This window comes from Dendroctonus ponderosae, unplaced genomic scaffold, assembly GCF_020466585.1.
Source record: "Dendroctonus ponderosae isolate FM_Combo_2020 unplaced genomic scaffold, Dpon_F_20191213v2 Dpon_F_20191213_2, whole genome shotgun sequence".
Taxonomy (NCBI): Eukaryota; Metazoa; Arthropoda; class Insecta; order Coleoptera; family Curculionidae; genus Dendroctonus; species Dendroctonus ponderosae.
In genome coordinates, this window is record NW_026018165.1 from 16913049 (window position 1) to 16923897 (window position 10849).

General features: G+C 35.6%; 2 protein-coding genes and 1 long non-coding RNA gene across 15 annotated transcripts in view; 2 read left to right on the forward strand and 1 right to left on the reverse strand.

Moving 5' to 3' along the window:
* The window catches only part of LOC109536639, a 30699-nt gene extending 29084 nt beyond the window's left edge, over positions 1 to 1615 (forward strand). For both annotated transcript variants that reach the window (XM_019902939.2, XM_019902938.2), the window contains exons 9-11: positions 853 to 1048; positions 1159 to 1361; positions 1471 to 1615. In XM_019902939.2, the coding sequence (XP_019758498.2) occupies positions 853 to 1048; positions 1159 to 1361; positions 1471 to 1573 (502 nt within the window). In that variant the 3' untranslated portion in view covers positions 1574 to 1615. The remainder of the gene's footprint in view (positions 1 to 852; positions 1049 to 1158; positions 1362 to 1470) is intronic.
* Positions 1616 to 1691: 76 nt separating this feature from the next.
* On the reverse strand, positions 1692 to 7704 carry LOC109536646 (double-stranded RNA-specific editase B2). 6 transcript variants are annotated; one of them, XM_019902948.2, is made up of 10 exons: positions 7553 to 7674; positions 7364 to 7500; positions 5520 to 5544; positions 4839 to 4952; positions 4201 to 4254; positions 3673 to 3961; positions 3201 to 3401; positions 2666 to 2898; positions 2325 to 2544; positions 1692 to 2192 (listed from the first exon to the last, which is right to left on the reverse strand). In XM_019902948.2, exons 2-10 carry the CDS (start codon positions 7480 to 7482, stop codon positions 2095 to 2097), a joined length of 1353 nt encoding a protein of 450 aa, XP_019758507.1. In that variant the 5' UTR covers positions 7483 to 7500; positions 7553 to 7674; the 3' UTR covers positions 1692 to 2094. The 6 variants fall into 6 exon arrangements, with proteins under 6 accessions (XP_019758507.1, XP_019758510.1, XP_019758508.1 ...); XM_019902951.2 differs by having other exon boundaries at positions 7364 to 7443; positions 7553 to 7672; XM_019902949.2 differs by lacking the exon at positions 5520 to 5544 and having other exon boundaries at positions 7364 to 7443; positions 7553 to 7704.
* A 91-nt stretch (positions 7705 to 7795) lies between these two features.
* On the forward strand, positions 7796 to 10842 carry LOC125503374. 7 transcript variants are annotated; one of them, XR_007280795.1, is made up of 11 exons: positions 7796 to 7998; positions 8054 to 8371; positions 8447 to 8563; positions 8709 to 8868; positions 8923 to 9093; positions 9155 to 9301; positions 9379 to 9872; positions 9936 to 10146; positions 10207 to 10287; positions 10438 to 10504; positions 10559 to 10841. It is a non-coding gene; the product is annotated as an uncharacterized LOC125503374 (long non-coding RNA). The 7 variants fall into 7 exon arrangements; XR_007280794.1 differs by having other exon boundaries at positions 8054 to 8868; positions 9379 to 9426; positions 9486 to 9872; positions 10559 to 10842; XR_007280792.1 differs by having other exon boundaries at positions 8054 to 8582.
* The last annotated feature ends 7 nt before the right edge of the window (positions 10843 to 10849 follow it).

The window sequence follows — 10849 nt, forward strand, 5'->3', positions numbered from 1 at the left end:
GACGGGTTCTTACTTAAATAAATAACAACGCCGAGCGTTGCAATAATAATTATTGTTTTTCTGGTTATTTGCTAATTGACTTTTTCAGGAAATCTATCCGATGTTTCAACATACTTTAAGAAAGGCGTAGCCCATTAAATGTCCATTATAATCTTTGTCGTTAGGAGAAATTCAATAAATAATAATAATCCCCCCACGTAATCGGTGATCAAACAAAACAATGTTTCACTTATAGCACAACTAGAAATAGCCCCATTTCCAGATAAACAATTGGCTGGATGTAGTTTCCAAATTCCTCTATATTATAGATTATCCTACAGAATTTTTATTATAAGATTATTATAGTATATATTATAATACTCTTATTATAGATTATCCTACACTACAGTGTTTTAGACTATCACACCCTGTCGACAAAAGCAAACAATGAAACTGTTCAATTAGTGTGTCATTACTAAGTTACCATACCCGGTGAAAACGAAAGCTGGGTCACTGTTATAAATAGTTCTTCCTTAAATGTAGACTCATTTGCTTAAAAATGTACTTGGGAGCATATTAATCGCGTTTTCTTTACGTAATAAACCGTGTTTATTGCCCGGGAAATTCACTTACATATTTAATGTTCATTTGCATCGAATGTAAACATTGCACTTTATCCAACTCATTTTTACCATTGATAAACCCACAGACTATTTGAAACCCATTTTTTTCTAACTGTAGAAAAAATTACAAAGCAGTGCACACCCAATTAATCACATTGTCTAAAAACCGTTAATAAATCACTGGCCGTCTAGCGGATTAATTAAACAGTAATTTAATTATGGAAATAACTGATAAGTACTATTGTTTCAGGCCAAAAGTAACAATAACAGGCGACAAGAATGCGCGCCTCATTTGTATAACTGATGACAATTCGGGCGAAGAGCAGCCCGAAGACAAAGAATTTATTGATAACAAAGTGTGTCAAACCGAGTTCGACGAAACTGTTAAAACCATTTTGAAAACGTCCTCCGAAACGCAAACTGATATCAAAGACAGTATTAATAAGGTAAATATTAGCAAGGTTTGTTTTTAATGAAGAACAATTTTTCAATATGACGCAGATGAATGTTATTTATGAATTGACCAGATTCACCTTAGGAAACTCTTTGTTTGTAGACTTCAAAAGGCACCCAGAAATCGAAAATTGCTGCAAACATAAAGATCAGTCGATTGAAGAAAAGTGAAAAACATCTACCATCTTTTGACAAAAAGCAAGCTTTGAATGCCATTCAATATAAGCTCGATTTCTATCGGTTCTGTAAAAGCAACCCCATGTACAAACGATCTACCACTTGCGAGCCATGGATATTGATGAGCAGGTGAGTACTAACCACGCGTAAATATTCCCCGATGCAATTAACAATCACTATGAAGGGTTGAATGAATGCTTTAGAGGCAAAACATATTTGATCAAAGTACATGTTTCAGGATGTCTGAAGGCCTATTAAATGAATGCCTGCTAACGGTAGCAAGAGAAATTGAAATTAATGACATTGTAGAAAATGTCTTCCAGTCGGAATTGCAACTGTAATACTCCAACCTGTTTTTATACAAATAAACTATTTTTATCCAATTCCCGAAACATCAAACTCCACTAGGTAATTAAATGCAAGGTAAGTGAAAGTCACCCGAAAGGAAGAGTAAAAAAGTTATATACAAGATATTTTATTCCTCATTATAATACGTCCATATACATTAAACAAATTTAATACCGCAGTACGATACCATTAACTTTGTATCAGCATGATATAGACTTTCTTTATAGCAACTAATATGTCCCAAAGTTGAAATAAAAAAATTATAAATTGTATTATAATGAAGTAATCATCAGAATCACATATGCGAATAATATTGCAACCATTATCTGCATCAACTAACTTTTCGAATACAAATGAGATAATTTGTAATTACTTCTATCTTGTAACAGGTCGCCATCGTTAAATAACACAAACTTATTCAAATAATTGTATGGATCATACATCCTCTCTGTACCCTAATTTAGAGAAGCTTAGAGATGCAGCAAATGAAAAACCTACATGAAACTCAGCTGCATTAGACTGGAGTCCATATATCCGGAGGATATTGAACTTGCAGAACGTCGTGACATGCTGCAAATGCTGCTAACTTTTTAGCAGCCTTTTTGCTTGAACCTATTGCAACAAAAAAACAATCTCCTATTAACTGACTATTAAACGTGAAAACTTCTTAATTTTATGTATGTAATAATAGTAGTTTTTCCTCATTGTATAGAAACAATAATGGTTATTTAAGACAACACTTACCAGATCCGATAAATTGCTTTCCCTCGATGGATAAAGAAAACGTGAATATTACATTTGGTGGATTTCCTTTACTCTCAACTTCTTGCCAAACGGCGGTCGGCATCATCTGATGCATCAACATTAACGGGTTCATGAGTTCGGGATTTTCGGGCATTTTTTTAGCAGGTTTTGGTTCCTTGGGACCAGCATTCACTTTCAAAATTAAGTCTGATGGATCAGTCTGGCAGAACAAAGAAAAAATGTGTAGGTTAATTCATCGAATCAATAAACTATTTTTTTTATATTTTACGATTTTAATTAAGTGACGAAAAATTGATGAAATTTGAACAGTAGCAATTTACCATCTCTTTCTGGAACAAACGATCTTCTCCCCAAGTGGAAAACAATTTATACATAGCAAAAGAAGCAATATGTGACCATGGCAATGTTTGATTGTCTTCTCCATCAACTTCCATCTTCCAATCACCATCGGCATCGGCTCCTTCTTTTTTCGTCGAAGTCATTTTCTTATTCTTGACCAGATACTTTAAAGCTCTTTCTGCAGCAGCATTCCGTGCTAGGCTTTTCGTGCGTCCTATAATTATTGTACATGTTGCAAAGATCGAGCGTTTGTATTTTAAAAGAACATATATACACTAATGCGAATGTTTTAATATTGCAATGTTTGCTCTGATACTATGGCCTAATTCATTTACCGAATATACGCCGACTCTCAAGAGCATAGTAAAAAGCCGATATTCAACCGGTTAACCAAAACGGTTAAGTCGGAGTATCAGTTTATACTTTAATCTTCCACAGGTGTAACGCTAAGCAAAATATGAAACTCTCTTGCTCTGCTGACTCCATGTGGAAAAACAAATATTAAGCACAACTTACCCGTGCCAGCAAACTCCTGTCCATCAAAATTAACAATACTTCTAAAGTGAGCAGCATCGGTTTTAACAGGGAGTTCTTCGACATTGTAAGAACATCCTTTCACCAACTCATTGAGGATCATAATGGCGCTCTTTGGCTGCAGAATCTTGCTCAATCTCAAATTACGCTTGCGGAGCTTTTCAGCTTTGGAAATCTTGTTACCTGTAGCAAATAAAAATCAATCTTCACTATGTAATGCGACAAGTTTCAATTATATGGGATGTTGCATTGAAAGGGAAATGTATCAGAACTGTAATTCACAGTGCACGTTAATGTAGAGAACTATAAAGCTTCTCAATACAATGTTTAAACATGCTTCAAATTTGCGCAGTGAGTTGTCATCATTCATGTGTTGGCAAGGATTTAAAGCATAAAAAAGCTGTATTTAGGTTACAGTTTTGATTGCTGAAATGTTGAAATCTTTTTTACAAACCTTTCTTCCAAAACAATCTCTTTTTGTTATCCATTTCCAAGTCCATGTAGTCTTCGGTTGGACCCAGAGATGGAGGAGGATTGGATACCTCAACTGGAGCCGTTTGAGGTTCGAGTGCCAGTTCTGGTGCAGGTACAGGTGTTGGTGCTGCTACAGGCGTTGGTGCTGCTACAGGCGTTGGTGAAACTGTAGTAGCTGCTTTTGGCGGTTCTACAGGAGGGGGAGTTTGCTGAACCGAAGGACTTGGTTTCGGTTGAACTGGAGTTGATTGAGGTTCCTGAGGCCGGGCCTAAGCAGATAAATAAACAACGATTGAGAACTTAAAGAACAATGCCAAAAGTTTGGTGTAACGTTGGAAGAATCAGACATTCTTGGCCATCAACGAGGGAAACCTCTCTGGTGGAAACCGCGAAAGAAATAAGTTCGTCATCATGTTGAACAAATTGCTGACATTTCATAATGATTTTAATGCTTGAAGTTGTATTCTATATGCTTTGATTGATTGACAAATGTAGATTAATTATGTACCTGTTTCTGCTGAATGTTTGGCGTCTGATTTTGTTGGGTCTGCTGTTGTTGAGCCTGAAAAAAAAACGAGAAACTTGTTTTTCCAATCTCAAATGGTGTGATCTGTATACGAAAATACAGACTGATCTCTGACATATAACGTATACATGGTGGTGCAACAAAGATGTGGAAGATTGTAGTTAACTGGTGTGTAATTTTCAAATGATTTTTTATGCGATATTGGTATCAATAGTGAACATTCATTAAAATTGATTGGAATGGAACGAATATATTGATACGGGATGTGTTTTGTTAAAAGAACCATAAGTTTGGTTTGCCAGGCATCTTGTGTAACGAAAATAATTTAATGGATGGTCACTATTGATATAATATCAAATTACAAATTACATTCCAGTTCGCCGCAGTCTCCCACCCCGTCTTGGTTGCAAAACCCTGCATTTATTACTACTTTTATAACGGTACATAGTTTTTAATGTTTGATCCGACAGTACAGTTCACGACACATTGTCAAAAACCTACTCTTTGGAACAATTTGCTTTGTCACAGGTTGTAAAACTTTGATTCAATGATAGAGAATAAAGTACTGCTCCATATGACACTAGAAAACAAATCAAAACGTACACGTTGATTTCCGTTACCTGAGCATTAAAGTTCTGGACATTCTGATGTGGGGGTCTTTGAGGAGCCTGAGTCATTCTTGGCTGCTGATATGCTGGCCCCTTCATTAATGGTTTTTGTTGTGAGCCAGACAGCTATACGAGCAGGGTTAAATTTATCATTAAATATTAAACCCTCGACGGTGTGAGGCACCCATATAGGTGCATCTTTAACTGAGATATGTTGATAGTTAAAATTACCACTACGTAAAATCGAGCGATTATTAGTTTGGTTCTGATCGTGGCACTTTAACTATCCTCAAACACAACATGCAGTTAAAGATATCTATTTAATTTCATATCTTGACTCTAAATTGTTTACCTAAAACACTGGCAGTTAAAGAGAAATAAAGCGCGGTTACTCTTTTGTAGATAACCATGCGTTCAATTGCTCGTAACTAACACAGTGTTAAACCTGTACGCTGTTACTCAGATACTGCCAGGATGCAGAATCGAAAGTTAACAACAAAATAAGAAACACACAATATGCAGTCAAGATACATGTGTTGTTCAAAGAGAATTGCTTAAATTTCCAATAAAAATCAATTCATTCCCCACATGTATATCTCTATGACTAGACAAGGATGAATTGAAATTGTAAGGAAGTTTAATCAGATTTCTAATGAACACAATACAAATAGGTGCCTATATATGTGCAACTACCATGGCTCTGTATGGCTCTGTACACCTAAATACCAAAAATTTATGTTAGTACATTATAGATAAATATACTTCATATTTTAACACAAACAGCGTTCCTGGGTTTCAGTTACTTATTCAGGTTATCACAATTTAGTCATTAATTAAAAATAAAAACGTTTCGGTGTTTTTCCACCATCTTACTTTTATCTAATTACTAAATTGTGATAACCTGAATAAATGACCAGGAACGTTGTTTGTGTCGAAATTGGAAATACAGTCAGGAAAAGTTACATGATATACTTTGTATTACAGCAAAACCCCTTTAATCCGAACGTTCACAAACTGTCGCTATAGTCCAAAAAATTCGTTTATCCGCAACGTTTTGCCACCAAACTGAACTGGAATGGACATGGACCGAAATGCGATTCAAGCGATAAAGAAGACTTTCTTCCATGTCCGCGTGGAAGCATAGTTGCATTAGCAGACATCGGTAAAAAATAACGGGTGTTACTGGATTGTTAAACCAAATTGGCGGGGATTTTACACATTAGGAAGTTATTAATTACAAAATCCATAAACGATATGGATATTTTGGAACATGTTCAAGATGAACTAATCTCTCTAGCTCTGACGAAACGGACGAAGTTGTTTCGTCAGAGCTTGAATGAGCTTTGAATGTTTCCGACAGATCAAAGAGAAACTAAACCAACTAAATTCGCTATTTTTTAACACCGACTTGATTCCCACATGTGTGTTATGTATGTTTGTACATACAAAAAAATGCGTTAATCCGAATTTGCCTTTGCAATAATTAGTTCGGATTACAGAGGTTATACTGTAATATACAATAAAACACATTTGAAATCCTCTTGATTTACTGTTGCCTCGTTAGCAGTTAGATATTTTCCCTCTAATGATGTGTGCTGGTAAATGGATCTAAATGATACAGCGTTAGATAATTTAATTGCCATTGTTTCGCGGATAAATTTCTATTGTACATCACCAGGACATTTCATACCGCGCTGGCTACTATTGATTGCTTTATGCTCGAACAAAAAAAAACGCAAGAGAATTATAAGTTTAGTGTGAAATGCTAATAATTAAAAATCCTGATCTAAAAATTTTAATTGTGTAACGCGGGCAGTTGAAATATCTGACACTGTATCTGAATCCCATTCTCAAGCAACCCATTTCTAATTGATCCCATGTTTTGCATTTGAGGTTTCGTAAATTTCTGGTTTGAGTTCTCGCGTTTGAAGTTAAAAATTTGTTTACTATGCAGTTAATCAGTTTTTAACAACTTTCTTTATTAATTTTTCTTGGAAAATTGAGATTGTTGACCACTTTTTGGTCATTCAAGGTCGCAATTCTCCCTTAGCAGCCACCTTCGTTTACGCTCTCAAACCTCCATGCACGCTCGAAAATTTCACAGGCGTGGAAAATGTTAAATTAAAAACGCATTTTCACAAGAGACGCCGCTAAGAAAAGTGGTTAGTAAAGGGATAATCTTTAAGTTAGCATCCCCTTACCTTCGAACACGTGGGAGCGTTAAACTAGAAAATGGGTATTTGCTTGATATTAAGCATTTAGCAGCAAACTTGGCAACAATGTGCAGACAACTATCATTGATCCTTATGAGGGCAAAATGGCCGCTAATGAATCTCATTTAAAATACAATAGAACTGTGCATTTAACACATGAAAAAGTATCTTAATCAAGAAACCAGGCTATTGAAAGCGATCCTCCCATTGGGGTTCCGTTCATAAGCAACCGCGAGCTTTGTTCAAAACCTCAACAAACAACGCACTTTCTTACTTAGATATAATAATATAGGATTTATGTAAAATATTGATAAATATTCTTACCTGACCACCGGAAACAAAGAAGCTGTTTGGTGCTGCTGGTGGCCTCCTTTGCCCCATAGGATTGTTTTGCTGAGGTGCACCTGGGTAAAAATGAAACACTCCATTATTTCGCCCACCATTTTGGAATTGCATGTAAGCTACATAATGAAAACTAATGAAAGCGGTGAGATGCCAAAACCAATTGCTTACCGTAGCCCATGTTGCTTCTTCTTGTATTGTAGGACATGATTAATTTACTGTATTTCCGAAAATAGTGTAATACAGCAATCGTTCACTTTACTCATGGAAGGAGAAATGCGAAATACGACGACACAAGCGGAAATGATGCTTGATTTCAATTCAACGTTGCCAACATTAGAGCTTCTAAATCCCTATAAATATTGTAAAATATGTCTAGTATGGCGTTGTTGTCAAACATTGCACACAGATCTCCTTTCTGTGTYTATCTAGGCTATGGYCTGTGTCATCGATAAAGATGAAAWTTAATTGTGCAAGCACAAAATATCCCCCTATGTGGGTATCATAGAGTAAGTAAAATATTATTTTACTTTCTCTAYGGTGGGWATGTTCTGTGTGTGCAAGTGATTTTGGGCATAATCTACCTAAGAACCGCTCAAGACTTATTTCTGAGACTAGTAGGTTCACGTTATAATTAATAGTTTTTATGCAAAATACCGACATTTTTTTCAGAATTAGCGCCTGTTCAAAAGGACTCAGTCATAAAGCCGGAAAAATTTTCTAAACACAAAAAAATCACCCATAATCCTGCTGAAAGTCAGGCATTTGAATTGCTGCAGGAGATGGATTGTCGAATCGCTTCTGAGACTGTACTAATTCAGAGACCAGATAATTCGAAGCAAAAAATACAACGCGTTGCTAAAGTGAAAAACACAAAATCGAAGACTAATAAGAGGAAAATTGCGTTGAAAGAAAAAGCAGATTCTGGAATCCCGGTGGCAATTCCGGATATTACTAAAGAGCCACAATATCATGTTTTGTTGGATCAAGGTCACTCAACTCAACTGGTTCAAAAGGCCAATAATGTTTTGCAAAAATACTGATCTTTATTTTCATTCAGCCCAGAAAGAAGACATTGTAAAACCAAGAGTAGAAAGGCTTGAAGAGCAAAAGTCCACTGTGACAAAATCTAGCAGTGAAATTGCATTAGAAGATAATTTAGTCATTTCTGCAGCTGCGGATGTAAGAATACAAAAGAGCGGTATATTCAGTTATTATTTATGTTCACCAAAACCTGTCCCTTTGTGAAAAAAAACGAATCACTGGTTCCGAAAAACGTCGATGCAACTATTTGTCAAATTGTAATTTAAAATTGATTCTCATCCAGATTTGCCAGCCGACAAGCCAACTCCAACATTGGAAGATGATAAAGAGCAAACAGTTAGCCAAGCGATGTCTGAGAAGAAAGTAACTTTAGAAAAACCAGGATTCCAATTCTCAGGTTTCAGCAAATTCAGTTCAGAACAGAACCTCTGAGTTAAAACAAGGTGCATTTTTGTAAAATATAAGAAATTCGCAAAATTTATTCTAACCGCTCTTAGTTATGGACGGTGCCATTCCAAAGGCAAGTTTAGAAGACCTTGACGAGCAAGAAGAAAATCAGATGGACAAGAATATCAACACTGGAACAAAAGCTATAGTGCGGGAAAATGAAGTCGATCATGATTTAAGTCCACAGATACCATCGACTGCTCCTACATGGCAGGAAAAGCGTAACTATAGCTTTGGCGAATTTGGAAAAACAAGTGGTTATTTTCTTACATTTGGTTTTAGACATGAGCCTCGAAAGCAATAAAGAGAAGAGGGCGATTAACGAGTCGGAACCCAAGTCGAAAAATCGGTCAGCACAGGGAATCACTAGTAAAGCTTCTAATAAATTACACACGACGAAATTGAATCCTAAGGCTGAATTAATAAAAGGTAAGGGTCGTAAGTACATTTTCTAGAACATTCTTGGCAGGAAACTCCTAACGCTAATAAAAAAATGGGGTTTTCAGAACAAATCATTTCGATGGAAGTTTTACCCAAGAAAATACCCACAAGTGGTAAATAAACAACGCGAAATATTATATAACTTGATACCCTGAAAATTGTTCACTATTAGATACCAAAGCGAAAAATTTAGCAATAACCGTAGAAGAAAGCAAACCCAAACGCGCAAGAAAAACGAAATCAGTTCATCAGTGAGCCCGCAAAGTCTCCAAAGTGTAATAATAAAAATTATTTGCAAACAGACAACATTGAAGGAATTACAGCTGCTCAAAAAAATGGTGAATTTTCAAGCGTTCTAAAAGTGATATAATACAAAACGCAATTTGATAAAAATTAATTTAGACTCTAAAATGGACAAAGCAAACGGGTTAAAAATTGAAAAACCCAAAAAGCACTGTGAAATCAGTGAGAGAGCAGCTAACTCAGAAAGTTTCCCTAAAGCAGAAATACAAGCGGTTGAACCTGGATTCGAAAAACTGCGTAGAAACCAAATCGGAAGGTATTCAGCATTTATAGCAAAATAAGAACATTCTATAGTTTTTTTTGTTTTCCACATTCCCAGATGAAGCGAAAGAAAAAACAAAGAAAAATGCAAAGCTGATAAACATTTTGAACGTCCAGACTTTTAGCTTCCTCTGTAGTTTAAGAATACTGGTACCTTAAACGCGTTGATTCGCAAAAAGCACCTAAAATTGAGAATTTACTGGCAGAACCCATTATGGAAAATTCTGCAAAAGAGCCTTTGCAAAGCAATGCAATTACAGGTGTGAACGGTATGGAATATATTTCGTGATTTTGATTTTTCAATACACTTTTTCATGACACTTTTTTAGACAACTTGTCAACATCAGTAGTTTCCAACCGCATAATTGTAAAGGCAATGGTACATAATAATGCTAATGGAGAGAAAGAAGGTAAATACGAGGCAAATTAAAAATAGGTTCAGTTTTATTTTGGTGAATTAATAAGTTGGGTTCCGTTTAGTGCTTGGTTTTTGTTGCTCGTTTGAACAAATTCCGATTAACAATAATAATTAGTCAACTGTATTATGATATCATTTCTAGCAGCAATAATATCAAGTACACCAATCGAGAAGTCCATACATAATTGTGAAACTTATATCGCTGCCAGGTAAGGATTAGGATTCCCTTTACTCCATAAAATATTGAATTTTCAAATTTCCAGATGTGAACCTAATGATTTATCTCCAGATAAATGCGACATTTATTTGCTAAATAAATCGGAATCGTCAACTCCCGAAGTCAGTACAAGTTATTCAGACCATTACGATTGGCCTGAGATAAATGTTGAAGATACAAAACGGGAAAAAATCCGTATTATTCGGAATATTGCGGTAAGTTCAACGATTCCAAATAATGCGGTTTGCAAAATGTGTAAACACATTCTGCTGGTTTAAGAACGATTTTTAGCCAGTCTAACTAAAACCGTCAATGTTTTCCTTTCGTATAGCTAAAA